The 14,480-nt window shown below is 44.8% G+C and overlaps 1 protein-coding gene across 2 annotated transcripts in view; it reads right to left on the reverse strand.

The window, feature by feature from the left end:
* Window positions 1–287: 287 nt before the first annotated feature.
* Window positions 288–14,480, reverse strand: part of ZDHHC5 (zinc finger DHHC-type palmitoyltransferase 5) — a 34,185-nt gene continuing 19,992 nt past the window's right edge. Inside the window, exons 4-12 of one of the 2 annotated variants that reach the window (XM_053561197.1) lie at window positions 11,086–11,243; window positions 8,834–9,006; window positions 8,576–8,678; window positions 7,880–7,971; window positions 7,342–7,474; window positions 4,840–4,963; window positions 4,074–4,186; window positions 2,535–3,394; window positions 288–1,606 (exon numbers count right to left, since the gene is read on the reverse strand). In XM_053561197.1, coding sequence (XP_053417172.1) covers window positions 1,441–1,606; window positions 2,535–3,394; window positions 4,074–4,186; window positions 4,840–4,963; window positions 7,342–7,474; window positions 7,880–7,971; window positions 8,576–8,678; window positions 8,834–9,006; window positions 11,086–11,243 — 1,922 coding nt within the window. In that variant the 3' untranslated portion in view covers window positions 288–1,440. The remainder of the gene's footprint in view (window positions 1,607–2,534; window positions 3,395–4,073; window positions 4,187–4,839; window positions 4,964–7,341; window positions 7,475–7,879; window positions 7,972–8,575; window positions 8,679–8,833; window positions 9,007–11,085; window positions 11,244–14,480) is intronic. The other variant, XM_053561198.1, reaches the window with a different exon arrangement.

Consider the following 14,480-nt stretch of genomic DNA (forward strand, 5'->3'; position numbering starts at 1 on the left):
TCAGAATCAAAGTTCTCTATGAAGGAGCAACCGTGCCCCAAGTCCAGTTTTCTAAGCTTTGAAAATGACAAAAAGTGTTGGTGGTTGTAAAATACTTTGAGGAATTTAAAAAATCACCCCAATAAAACCAGGACCTGTTCTAAGTGCTTAATTTTACTATAGTCCTGGCCTGAAGATGGGCTGGGACCACAGAAACTTGAGGGTCTCACTGTGATTAACTTCCCACCAAAGATAATTCACCCTGCCTTAACCAAAGTTACAAAATAACACAAGTCAGGGGGAACTGGTTAGATCAGGATTTGTTTTATTCCTCATTGGTTTAAAATGGCTAATCAGAATAAAAAATAAAAGGTCCTCTTTGTAGAGGCTGGGGTCTCCCCTATTTTGAGGTTAGAACCCAGGTATCCCCCTCTACCCAGCACCATACTGAGGTGGGCTGAGGGGTAACCCCCAAGGGACAATTGGAGGGGCCTAGGCCTGCCACTCCTTCTCTCTATCCCCCGTTTTTGGCATGTGATGAAAAATATTGCTTTTTTTTGATTCTTCTCTCTTGGCCTTGGATTTTAAAAATCATGTTAACTGTGTAAGCCAGGGGAGGCTTTGAGGGGCTAGTTGAACAAGCCTACCCTAATCCCTTTCCCCTTAAGAGGGGGTATCATCCAATATTGTTTTTTGAACTAGGCCAAGCTCTTCTGATCTTCCCCTACCCCACCACCAGTGTCATGGAGATACAACCCCTTTCCTGGGGAAACTAAGTGCCAATGAGCCTAGGAAACTCTTCTCTCCAAGTCTTTCCCTCTTCTGACCAAGGCCCCAGACTCACCTCTCCCCAGGCTTCTTTCCTGATCACTTAGCACCAATAGACAGTGCTATTTCCTTAGTTGGTAACTGGGACAAGAGAGGGAATCGTGGAGAAAAGGAAGACTTCAATGTCTCCCCTCTTTTCCTGCTGGTCTAAAGAATGGAAAGACCCCCCCCCCTTCTTATACATATCCCTCCCTCATTTTCCCATCCCAGGATAGATATATAATTTCTTTGATATTTATAATATATATATATATATGTACACACACACCTGGTAACGCAGAAGAGGAAAAAAATAGAATCCGTAACAATAATAAAAAAAATTATTTCTGGTTTAAAAATGATCTGATTCCCTCCAGGGCGAGCAATTGCACAAGTGTCCACTGAGTCTGGTCCAGGGATTAAGGAAGGGAAGGTCTTAAAAGGTAAAAGAGGGGTTGCTACCCCAGTCTCAGGGCCCCAACTCTCCAACTCCCCAACCCCCACTGCATTTTAGAAAACACTCCTCATCCTCTTGGGATAGGTGGTCTAAAAAATGTCCATGCAGGGGAGGAAAGCCCCTTGAGGGAAGGAAGGTGGCCACCTGGGGCCCTTTGGTGTAGGCGCAGAGGCGTGGGGCGGGGAGGTGACGAAGTCTCACACCGAAATCTCATAGGTGGTACCTCCAACCCCTGACACCTTCTTGACTCCTCCTCTCGTGGGGCTACTGAGAGGTGGCTGGCCTGGGCCAGGGGAGGCTGAGCCTATACTCTTAGGCTGCCCATTGGATTTGCTGTAGGCGGTCTTGAGCTGTACTTCATCTCTGAGAAGAAAAGAAGAGACAGGTGTCAGGAAGTAAGACAATCACAGCAAATGGAAAGTTTAAAACATTAAGAGGCCAGGTGTGGTGGCTCACACTTGTAATCCTAGCATTTGGGAAGCTGAGGAGGGTGGAATGCTTGAGCTTACAGGTTCAAGACCAGCCTGAGCCAGAGCAAGACCTCATCTCTTAAAAAAAAAAAAAAAACAGCCAGGCATTGTGGTGGGCGCCTGTAGTCCCAGCTACTTGGGAGGCTGGGGCAAGAGAATCGCTTAAGTCCAAGAGTTGGAGGTTGCTGGGAGCTGTGATGCCATGGCACTCTATCAAGGGCTACAAAGTGGAACTGTCTCAAAAAAAATTAAAAAATAAAAGATTAAGGGACAAAAATGATGTACTTTTGTTGTTGTTGTTGTTGAGACAGTCTCACTATGTTGCCCTCAGTAGAGTTCTGTAGCGTCACAGCTCACAGCAACCTCAAACTCTTGGGCTTAAGGCAATTCTCTTGCCTCAGCCTCCCAAGTAGCTGGGACTACAGGCGCTTGCCACAATGCCTGTTTTTTGTTGCAGTTGTTGTTTAGCTGGCCCAGGCTGGGTTCAAACCCGCCACCCTCGGTGCATGTGGCCAGCGCTGTGCTATGGGGGCCTAGCCTACTTTTCTATATACATACTTTCTTACCCAAACATTCCCTTTTGTTTTACTTAAAACAAGCCTGATTCAGTCTCCCTTATTTACTACTTCTACGACAGCTACCTCATATGCTTATTCCCAGGCAAATTATTTTTAGGAAGATAAGATTAAGGGAACAGCATTAATTTTAAGTCTCTTCATAGAAAATGAAGAACTATGAGGATACCTGAGTCCAATTACACTAGGATGTGCAAAGCAAAGCCCTGTAAGTCAGCTGAGGGCCAATATTGTACTGATACTTACTTGGGTGTCAGTAATGGCTGCAAGGCCACTTCTTCTGTCTCAGAGACACCAGGTGGGGCTTTTTGGCTGCTGTAAGACATCGATCGACCCAGGTATGAGGCAGTTGGGCCTGGTTCAGGGGACCCTAGTCCCCGGCCCCTTAGCCCATCTGGCTTGCCGAAACGGGGGGCAGCTGAGCGTCCCAGTGGAGTCTTGCCCAAGGGTGATCTCTTTGAATCATCTGAGGAAGAACTAGTACGAGGGGCATGGCCTGAGCCTGGTGTTGACTGAATGCCTGAGTCCCCCAAACCTGGTTCTTCCTCCCGTCCTGGGAGTGGGGGTGACTGGCGCAGCAACTTCTCTCGCTCCTGGAGGGAAGCCACAATGTGGCGTGACAGATTGTCATAACGGACTGGTGAGGGCTCTCGGTGTGATGGGCCAGTTGACATCAGACGTGGGTGCCTCTCTGCTTCTCGCTGCTGGGCCAGTCGGGCAGATAGGAAAGGAGAGGTGTAGCCTAAGGGTGGATCTGGCTCAGGCCCTGCCTGCACTGACTCAAAATCAGGGCTATCTGAAGGAGTGAGCAGGCTGTCATAAGACAGGCTTCCATTGCGTGTCTGGTTGGCCAGGCTCTTATAGGAGGTGGAGGTGGTGCCCTCTGAACGAATGGACTGCAACTGGCCCAGCTCAAAGCCTGTGCCCTGAGCTGACTTGAGGCTGGAAGAACGTGAGCCGCTGGACAGTGGATCAAAATGAAAGCTTTTGCCAAAGGTGGGAGAACGAAAGCTCTCTGGCTCCAGGCTGGGCTCTGAGCGATAGCTGGGATGGCGGCTGCTTTCTGCAATCGAGGTTGGCTCCTTCAAGCTATCCCCACGACTCAACTGTAGAAGAAAGTAAGGCAGACTCTTAGTGTTTCTCTCGGGTTAAAAACAACTGCAGAGTCCAACGAGTCAGTCAAAAACAGTACTTATGACGTTCCAGTAATATGCTTAAAACTTCCACAAGCATTATCTGGTTTAACCCCTGAAGCTTTTATGAGTTGGAATAAACAGTATCTTATTTTAAGATGCCCGAAAACAAGCCTTAGAGAGTAAAATAACCTGTGATGGCAGAAATGGGCTTTGAACTCCCATTTAACATTAATCAGTGTTTTTATCTATCATGCGCTATTGCCCCCTCTGATGAAATGTCCTTATCAAGCTATCAGGAAGACGCAATTCCATGAATGCCAACCATACCCTTGGTTTTCTTCTCCTCCCTTCTACCTTTTCCTTTCCCACATCCTTTTTCTCCTCCAGAACAGCTGGCACATGTATGACTCCATTTCTTTTTTTTTGTTAAGACAAGAGTCTCACTTTATCACCCTCAGTAGAGTGCCATGGTGTCACAGCTCACAGCAACCTCCAGCTCTTGGGCTTAGCCAATTCTCTTGTCTCAGCCTCCCAGGTAGCTGGGACTACAGGTGCCTGCCACAATGCACAGCAATTTTTTTGTTGCCACCCTCTGCTTACTGAGCCACAGGTGCCACCCCCATGACTCCACTTCTTAAAAACTTCATACCTTGGCGCTGGAAGAATGAGGCATGGCGGCTGATGTGCTGCTGCTACTATAGCCCGGCCGGTACTTGTACATGGTAGGTGTAGGGGGGCTGTCTTTGCCCAAGAGGCTGCTGTCTGCAGGAAAAAAGGTCCAGAGGGCAGTCCTTTAAGATCTGTTCTCTTAATGTGCTTAGGCCTCCTTAAAGTACAAAGGGTGTGAGGTAGAAATAGATAAACCCAGGAAAAGGGAAGTCTAGAGAAAGTAACTGTTGAAAAGAAGACTAAAGACTTACAGCACTCCAGAACTCAAGGTGGGAGAATGCATAAAACAAGTCCTAGTGTGTTCTCTAAGTTAGCTAGAGCAATGGTTCTCAACCTGTGGGTCACGACCCCTTTGCACTGTATTAAAGGTTTGTGGCATTAGGAAGGTTAAGAACCACTGGTCTAGAAGCTGATAATTTCTTCCATAAACGTCCAATTCAGGCTGAGTGCCTGTACTCAATGGTTAGAGTGCTGTCCCGTGCAACAGGGGTGGTGGGTTCTAACCTGGCCAGGGCCTGGTAAACAAAAAAACAAAACAAAATAAAAAGTCCAATTTACTGGCAACAGCTAAGTACCATCTCTTCTCTTCCAGCTATCCAAAGTGGGTCAAGGACCGACTGCTTAGTGTTCACAGCCACAACACAAGCTCTGTCTCCCAGCCCTTACATGTCTTTACAGCTCATGAATAGACTTCTCATTCTTGCCTTCTAGCTTTCCAGGATCCTGCAGGCCCACGAGGCCCTTACCCTCATTAGTAGCCAGGGTGAGGTGTGTCCGCAGCCCAGTGTAGCGGCTCAAGTCTGGCTTAGGAGGAGGTGGAGGTTCAGCATCTGCAGACTGGCTCTCTGTTATCTCCAGGCTTCCTTTAGACTGGATAGATGAGGGGAAGGAAAGTCAAGACTGGAGAAATAGGCATTAGGGCAACTCAGATTATTGGTGTAACAAAGGTATTAGGGAGTAAATATTTTCCTAAACTGGACGGCAAGGCAGAAGAGTCAGTTTGGAGGCCAAGTACAATGGCTCATGCGTGTAATATTAGCATTTTGGGAGGCCAAGGTAGGAGGATCACTTGAGTTCAAGAGTTCAAGACCAGGCTGGGCAATAACAAGACCATGTCTCTTTAAAAATAAATTTTTTTGAGACACAGCCTCAAGCTGTCGCCCTGGGTAGAGTACCGTAGCATCACAGTTCACAGCAACCTCCAACTCCTGGACTCAAGCAATTCTCTTGTCTCGGCCTCCCAAGCAGCCGGGACCACAGGTGCCCACCACGATACCTGGCTATTTTTTGGTTATAGTTGTCGTTGTTTGGCAGGCCCAGTGTGGATTCGACCTGCCAGCTCTGGTGTATGTGGCTGGCACCTTAGCCGCTTGAGCTATAGGCTCTGAGCCAAAAAAATAATAACAATAATTAAAAAAATTTTAACTCAGTTTGGAGGTAGAAAAAGAAATTTCCAACAAGGGTTTAAGCCAGGCACAGTGGCTCATGCTTGTAATCCCAGCACTCTGGGAGGCCAAGGCAGGTGGATTGTCTGAGCTCAGGAGTTCCAGACCAGCCTGAGCCAGAACACCTTGTCTCTAAAAATAAAATTAAAAATAAAAAAAATAAGGGCAATGCCTGTGGCTCAGTGAGTAGGACGCTGGCCCCATATAACAAGGGTGGTGAGTTTGAACCCAGCCCCGGCCAAACTGCAACAAAAAAATAGCCAGGCGTGTGGCAGGCATCTGTAGTCCCAGCTACAAGAGGCTGAGGCAAGAGATTTGCTTAAGCCCAAGAGTTTGAGGGTGCTGTGAGCTATAACGCCACAGCACCATACTGAGGGTGACATAGTGAGACTGTCTCAAAAAAAAAAAAAAGGTTTGCTTATGTCACTTATTTACTCGTTTCAATCAATAGCTACTTGAGTTCTTAGCATTTTCATAACTCCTATGAAGACATAGATTGAAATCTAATGAAGATTTGTATTTCATTTTTTTTAATAAAGTTTGTTTTTGTCTTTTTGAAACACAGCCTCAAGCTATCACCCTGGGTAGAGTGCCGTGGCATCATAGCTCATAGCAACCTCCAACTCCTGGGCTCAAGCAATTCTCCTGCCTCCACCTCCCAAGTAGCTGGGACTACAGGTGCCCGCCACAAGGCCCCAGGCTATTTTTTGGTTGCAGTCATCATTGTTGTTTGGCGGAGCCCGGGCTGTATTCGAACCTACCACCTCAGATGTATATGGCTGGTGCCTTAGCCACTTGAGCCACAGGCACCAAGCCTGGGTTTTTGTTTTTTTTTTTTTTTTTTTTTAAAGAAACAGGATCTTTGTTGCCTAGGCTATAGTACAGTGATGCAATCATAGCTCACTAAAGTCTTGAACTCCTGCGCTCAAGCAATGCCTTAGCTCCAGGACAGCTGGCACTACACAAGTGCACACTACCACACCCAGCTAATTTTTTTATTTCTTGTAAAAATGAGGTCTCGCTATATTGCCCAGGCTGGTTTCCATCTCCTAATTTTTTTTTTTTTTTCTGAGACAGAGCCTCAAGCTGTCACCCTGGGTAGAGTGCCATAGCATCACAGCTCACAGCAACCTCCAACTCCTGGGCACAAGTGATACTCCTGCCTCCGCCTCCCAAGTAGCTGGGACTACAGGCACCTGCCACAACACCCGGCTGTTTTTTGGTTGCAGCCATCATTGTTTTTTTTGGTGGGCATGGGCTGGATTCGAACCCAACAGCTTAGGTGTATGTGGCTGGCGCCTTAGCCGCTTGAGCCACAGGCACCAAGCCTCCAAAACTTAATGTTAAGCAGTGTTTCCACCTCAGCCTCCCCAAGCACTAGGATTACAGGCATGAGCAATTCCACCCAGCTGTAGTTAAATAATTTTAACGTAAATCAGTAAATGATAAATTCTGTAAGAAAAATATAAACTAGGCCAGGCGCAATGGCTCACACCTGTTATCCTAGCACTCTGGGAAGCCGAGGCGGGTGGATTACTTGAGCTCACGAGTTTGAGACCAGCTGAGCAAAAAGCAAGACCCCGTCTCCACTAAAAACAGAAAAACTGAGGCAAAAGGATCACTTGAGCCTAAAAGTTGGAGGTTGCTGTGAGCTATGACGCCACAGCACTCTACCCAAGGCAATAGCTTGAGACTGTCTCAGAGGAAAAAAAAAAAAAAAGAAAAATGAAAACAAAGTTTCCATCTCTTTTCCATAGGTAAGATTCCTTGAGTTACCTAGCTTTATGTCCCTAAATTCCTCACCTTAGTTCTCCTCAGTTCTCCCTGGATGCCATTATCCATGATCTTCACAGTTATCTGCCCATCTGATACTTCTGGTCGAAGGAAGGGAGGTCTAATTACAATTGTCTTCTCTTTCTTTGGTCTCCCCAAATACCTGAGTGTCAAGAATGAGAGGGTTTCTCATTCATTTTAATATCTACTATGTGAAACATTTTAACAAATAAAGTCCTACTAGGCCAGTGAAAAGGTTAGCACTAAACCAATTTCTTTGATTCCATGAAGAATTGCAATAAGACTAGGCCTTTGTGAGCAGATATGAAGCTCAAAGGAGTTAAAGTAAATCTATCTTACCCATCCTCAACACTCAAAAGATTAACCTTAATAAATAAAGAATACCAGCTACATTCACAGGGTCCACAAAATGATGGACAGGTCTCCACCTTGTAGGCACTTACCATTCTAAGATATCTTCTATCAGACCATCCCCATATCAGAAGAAGCCCAAAGAAGACAAAAGTTCTGAGCAAGGGTGAATTGTAGACTGAAGGGGCAGGTGTACCTGGGTGCCGGAGAACTGCAGAGTACGCGGCTGACATTGGTACAGCAGCCATTGGTGAAGGGGTTCACACCTCCTCGGAATTTACCCGTAACCTAGAGGAAGGAAGGAAAAAAAAAAAAACAGGTCAGTCAGAATATAAGACCTTGATCTCCAAAGCCAGAACACAAATTAGTGATAAATTATTGTATATGCACTATTTGAGAGGCTACAAAAATCAAAAATGAGTAAAATGCAAACCTACTATCAGGTAGTTTATACTGTGGCGGTTAAGACCAGGGACTTTGGAGTTAGGGTCCTTAAGGAAAATCCTAGGTCTACCTCTTGGTAGCTGTCTGACCCTACACATCAGCTTTCTCACATAAAATGAGATAAACAGCTTTCTCAATATTGAAAACTAAAATTATATGCATAAGAATAAGCAATTAAGGTTAAGTTATTGTTATATGCACAAAAATTTTCCTTTAAGAAGTACTATAAGCTTTACCTAACAATTGCAATCAGTGTAACTGGCTTATTGTACCCTCAATGAATCCCCAACAATAAAAAAAAAAAAAAAAAAAGAAGTACTATAAGCTTCTTGAGGGCTGGCCCAAGTCTTTTTCTCATGCTCATGTAAGGAACTAGGACTACCCCTACCATTAATCTATCCTTCATAAAAAAGTATTATGCAGGGTCCCCCATCACTTCTCTCCATACCTGTTCATTGGTTGTGCGTCCCCTAGCCACCAGCACCACATGAAATCCTGTGAGGCCAGCTACAGGGATGAAAAATAAGCCAGCCACACACATTACTGCCATTCTGGTGCCAAACGGTCAAGGAGAACAAAACAGCATGGTCTTGCCTTCCCCAGCTCCTACTGTAGCCATTTTCCCTTTAACCAACACTACCACCAGACTCAACTTTCCTTATTCTTTCCCATCCCAATCTCACAACCCACAGGTCCTGAAGGATACGTGACAGCCGTGCGAACCCCTGAGAGTTCCTCTATGTGGTAGAGGACATAAAGGAGGCCAAAGCCAAATACACCCATAATGTGGGCTGTCAGGGAAAGGAGGAAGAGGAAGAAATAACGGTAGTTCCGGCGACCAATACAGTTGTTCACCCAGGGGCAGTGATGATCAAATTCCTAGGGACAAAAAGATATACTGAGAGGCATTCTTGGACCATAGCACTAGATCAATTCTGTTAAGAAGAAAACAAATGGAAGAACTTAAGTACTGCTTGTAGTAATTTATGATCATGTTCACCACTTAGTTTCAAACTAAAACAGGCTCATGAAAGTTATCTTGCCCTATAAACTTGTAAGAGAGACCTTCCAGAGGTTGGTTAAAGGCTGGGGTCAGCTCTCAAACTTTATCCTGTGTGACCAAGGAACTCTAAAAAGGGACAAATGTCAGAGGCTTTGCAAAAAACATCAAGACTCATGACCTGGCAGGCAACTGCTTATAGCTTAGTAAAAATGGACTGGAGGCAGCGAGGTGGTACACATCTGCAGTTCCAGCTACTCGGAAAGCTAAGCAGGCAAGGAGGATCATTTGAGGCTGCAGTGCACTCTGATGTGTGAATAGCCACTGTGCTCCAGCCTGGGCAATATAGCAAGACCCCTATCTCAAAAAAAAACAAACAAACTGAAAAAGGGGATAAAAGTAAAATACAAGGGATCCAAAAGAACAGGCAGGAAGAGAAACATAACTAAAGTTTAAATGCAACAGAATGATTTTGTGGAAGAGAGAATGCAAAGCCAGGACAAATAACCAAATAGATAGGCCAAAGGATGGAAGGTTTAAAGCTATGACTCTTGGTGTCAGGAAAGCCAAGGCCCACTTGGGGTTAAAGCCTCCCTCCTGTAAACATTATTGCTAACACCTGTTGACAGAGTCAGACCAGGTAGCCAAGGTAGTTAGCCAGGACTATAATTCACCCAAGAGGCCAGACACAGTAGTTCATGCCTACAAACCCGGCTCTTTAGGAGGCCAAGGTGAAAGGATCACTTGAGGCCATTAATATTTTTTTGTTTGTTTTTGAGACAGAGTCTATTTCGCCCTCGGTAGAGTACTGTAGCATCACAGCTCACAGCAACCTCCAACTCTTGGGCTTAAGTGATTCTCTTATCTCAGCCTTCCAAGTAGCTGGGACTGCAGGCACCCACCACAACATCCAGCTATTTTGTGATATTGCACCACACCTTGAGGCCAGAATTTTGAGACCAGTCCGAGCTATACCTTTACAAAAAGATTTTTTAAAGCTCGGCGCCTATGGCTCAAGCAGCTAAGGTGCCAGCCACATACACCTTAGCTGATGGGTTCGAATACAGCCCAGGACCGCCAAACAACAATGATGGCTGCAACCAAAAAATAGCCGGGCATTGTGGCGGGTGCCTGTAGTCCCAGCTACTTAGGAGGTAGTGGTGGTGGGAGAATTGCTTGAGCCCAGGAGTTGGAGGTTACTATGAGCTGTGATGTCACGGCACTCTACCCAGGGTGACAGCTTGAGGATCTGTCTCAAAAAAAAAAAAAAAAAAAAAAGGCGGCGCCTGTGGCTCAGTCGGTAAGGCGCCGGCCCCATATACCGAGGGTGGCAGGTTCAAACCCGGCCCCAGCCAAACTGCAACCAAAAAATAGCCGGGCGTTGTGGCGGCCGCCTGTAGTCCCAGCTACTCGGGAGGCTGAGGCAAGAGAATTGCTTAAGCCCAGGAGTTGAAGGTTGCTGTGAGCTGTGTGAGGCCACGGCACTCTACCGAGGGCCATAAAGTGAGACTCTGTCTCTACAAAAAAAAAAAAAAAAAAAAATTTTTTTTTTTGTTTTAATTACCCAAGCATAGCAGTGCACACCTATAGTCCTAGCTACTCAGGAGGCTGAGGCAGAAGGATCACCTGCACCTGGGTGTTTGAGGTTGTAATGAATTATGATGACGTCACTGCATTCTAGCCTGGGCAACAAAGCAAGACCGTCTCAAAAAAAAAAAGAAAAGAATAGCTGGGCATTGTGGTAAGCGCCTTACTTGGGAGGCTGAGGCAAGAAAATTGCCTAAGCCCAAGAGTTTGAGGTTGCTGTGAGCTGTGACACCACAGTACTCTACACAGGGTGACAGCTTGACACTCTGTTTAAAAAAAAAAAAAAAAACCCAAGGCTAACGATCAATCTATGGTTAGGAAGAAGACAGAGTAGGTTAGGCATTAAGTCTTGCCTTACTGAGGATTCTTACCTCCACACAGTTGTCACAGACACTGCAGTGGGAACATCGAGGAGGACGGTAGAATCGGCAGGTGGCACACCATTTCATGCGCACCTGGATGCCCTTGATCTCCACTGTTTTATACAGGGGAGCTCGGAAATCATCTTCCTTATCCTCATCCTCTTCAGCTATAAAGAAGAAAAGTTACTTGAAAAATAGCTATGATAGAACTACGGGCTCGGTGCCCATAGCTCAGCAGCTAGGGTGCCAGCTACATACACCGGAACTGGCAGGTTCGAATCCAGCCCGGGCCTGCCAAACAACAATGACAACTATAACCACAAAATAGCTGGGCGTTGTGGTGGGCGCCTGTAGTCCCAGCTACTTGGGAGGCTAAGGCAAGAGAGTCACTTAAGCCCAAAAGTTGGAGGTTGCTGTGAACGGTGATGCCATAGCACTCTACCCAGGGTGACATAGTGAGACTCTGTCTCAAAAAAAAAAAAAAAAAGAACTACGGTAAGCAATAGGTATGCAACGATGTTAAAATATGGCTTTTGCATTTGAAGAATTCATAGTCTAATGGGTAAGAGAGAATAGGAATTAGTAATTATAATACTGTGAGAGCAGCTCTATATACAATACTATGAGAACAGCTGAGAAAACAATTTATTCTGCTTTAAGAAGTGAGGTTTTCCTGAGGCAAGAGAAGAGCCTAAGCCCAGGAGTTGGAGATTGCTATGAGCTGTGACGTCGCAGCACTCTTCTGAGGGCAACAAAATAAGACTCTGTCTCTAAAAAACAAAGGAAGTGAGGTTTTCTGGGCTGCACCTGTGGCTCAGTGAGTAGGGCACCGGCCCCCTATACTGAGGGTGGCGAGTTTGAACCCAGCCCCAGCCAAAGTGCAACAACAAAAAAAAAAATAGCCAGGCATTGTGATGGGCGCCTGTAGTCCCAGCTGCTTGGGAGGCTGTGGCAAGAGAATCGCCTAAGCCCCAGAGTTGGAGGTTGCTGTGAGCTGTGATGCCACCGCACTCTACCAAGGGCGACAAAATAAGACTATCTCTAAAAAAAAAGAAAAAAAATTGAGGTTTTCTTTTTTTTTGAGACAGAGTGTCACTATGTCGCCCTCTGTAGAGTGCCATAACGTCACATCTCACAGCAACCTCTAACTCTTGGGCTTAAGTGATTCTCTTGCCTCAGCCTCCCGAGTAGCTGGGACTACAGGCGCCGGCCACGACGCCTGGCTATTTTTTTGTTGCAGTTGTCGTTGTTGTGTAGCAGGCCTGGGCCAGGTTCCAAACTGCCTGCATTGGTGTATGTGGCCGGCACCCTACCCATTGAGCTATGGGCGCCAACTAAGACTGTCATTAAAAAAGTAAAAAAAACATTATGTTTTCAAATTTTACTGACTTGGGGAAATACTTATAAATAGGTGAAAGAAGACAAAGTAAAGAACTGTACAGAAAGATCCCACTTTGGTTGGGAGCAGTGGCTCACACCAATAATCCTAGCACTTGGAAGCCTAAGGCAGGTGAATTATTTGAGCTCACAAGTTTGAGACCAGCCTGAGCAAGAGCAAGACCTCATCTCTACTAAAAGTAGGAAAACTAGCCAGGTGTTATGGCAGGAACCTGTACTCCCAGCTACTGCAGAGGCTAAGGCAAGAGAATCTCTTGAGCCCAAGTGACTGAGGTTGCTGTAAGCTATAACGATGCCATGGCACTCTACCTAGGGCAATAGAGACTGTCTCACTAAAACAAAATAAATCAAAAAAACCCCAAAGATCCCACTTTGAAAATAAAAAATATGCACAAATATATGGCACAGATATGTAGCATATATAAATATAAAAATATGTATATATAAAAAAAATTTGAGGCCAGGCGCAGTGGCTCACACATGTAATCTCAGCATGCTGGGATGCAGAGGCAGGTGGATCTCCTAAGCTCACAAGTTCAAGATTAGCCTGAGCAAGAGAAGACCCGGTCTCTAAAAATTAGTCAAGTGATGTGGCAGGTGCGTATAGTCCCAGCTACTTGAGAGGCTGAGGCAAGAGAATTGCTTGAGCCCAAGAGTTTGAGGTTGCTGTGAGATATGATGCCATGACACTTACCAAAGGCAACAAAGTGAGACTCAGTCTCAAAAAAAAAAATAGAAAAAATCTGGAAAATATTGCAAAGATATATAACACAATAAAATGGTAATTATCTCTGTGCTATAAAATTATAGGTGATATTTTAAAATGTTTAAATGAAAGACTTTTCTTTTAAAGGAAAAAAATTCAAACACTGCTTATTTTGAAACTTTTGATCCTTCTTACCTGAAGCTCTTTCTCCTTTTGAGTACTATAGGTCTTTGACTATTCGTGCAACTAATCACAGTGTAGGAGAAGATATACTTTCTTTCCTTTCTAAAATGGACTATTTGTTTAAGGCTGCATAATATTCCATGGTGTACATATACCACAATGTCTTAACACAATAACTAAGAAAATGCCAGGAAGGCTATGTTAACCATTGTGATGAAAATGTGTCAAATGGTCTATAAAACCAGTGTATGGTGTCCCATAATCTTATTAATGTACACAGCTATGATTTAATTAAAAAAAAGAAAGAAAGAAAGAAAAAATAAAATAAAATAAAATGGGCTATTTAAAAACAATGATCTTTTCTTTTTTTTTTGAGACAGAGTCTCACTCTGTCACCCTTGGTAGAGTGCTGTAGCATCATAGCTCACAGCAACCTCAGACTCTTGAACTAAAGTGATCCTCTTGCCTCAACCTCCTGAATAAGCTAGCTGGGACTATAGGCACCTGCCACAACAGCTGGCTATTTTTTAGAGACAGGATCTCACTCTTGCTCAGGCTGGTCTCTAACTTATGAGCTCAAACAATGCACCTATCTCAGCTTCCCAGAGTGCTCGGATTATAAGCTTAAGCCACCATGCTCAGCCTGCAATGATCTTTTTAAAAAATCATGTCAAATGACCATCGCAGTGCCTTCCATACAGTACATTGATAGAACATTAAAGGCCCATTAAAATAGACTTCCGTGGCTTTAGAGACACAAATTTCCTTCCATCACCTAATCTTTGAAACAGAAGATAGGATACCAGCTCCTATCCCAATGCTATGTGTCTGACTTTTACAAGATAACCTCATATTTGAGAGGAAAATTAGATGTCATCAGAAACAACCTTTGTCAGCTTCTCTTCCTCCCACCTTCTTATTCCATTCATGAGCATTTCAAAGTCTCAACTCCTATCCCAGAAACACTCTACTTCTATAAGCATAAATGGAAACCATTCCTTCCTTTAGATGTTCACTTTCAATCATTCTCTTTGTTTGGCTTCAGTTTCTCTCTCTTCTCTGATTCCATCTCCTCATGATACAAACATGCTAAAGTCTTCTGTATCCTAAAACAACC

This window comes from Nycticebus coucang, chromosome 14, assembly GCF_027406575.1.
Source record: "Nycticebus coucang isolate mNycCou1 chromosome 14, mNycCou1.pri, whole genome shotgun sequence".
NCBI lineage: Eukaryota > Metazoa > Chordata > Mammalia > Primates > Lorisidae > Nycticebus > Nycticebus coucang.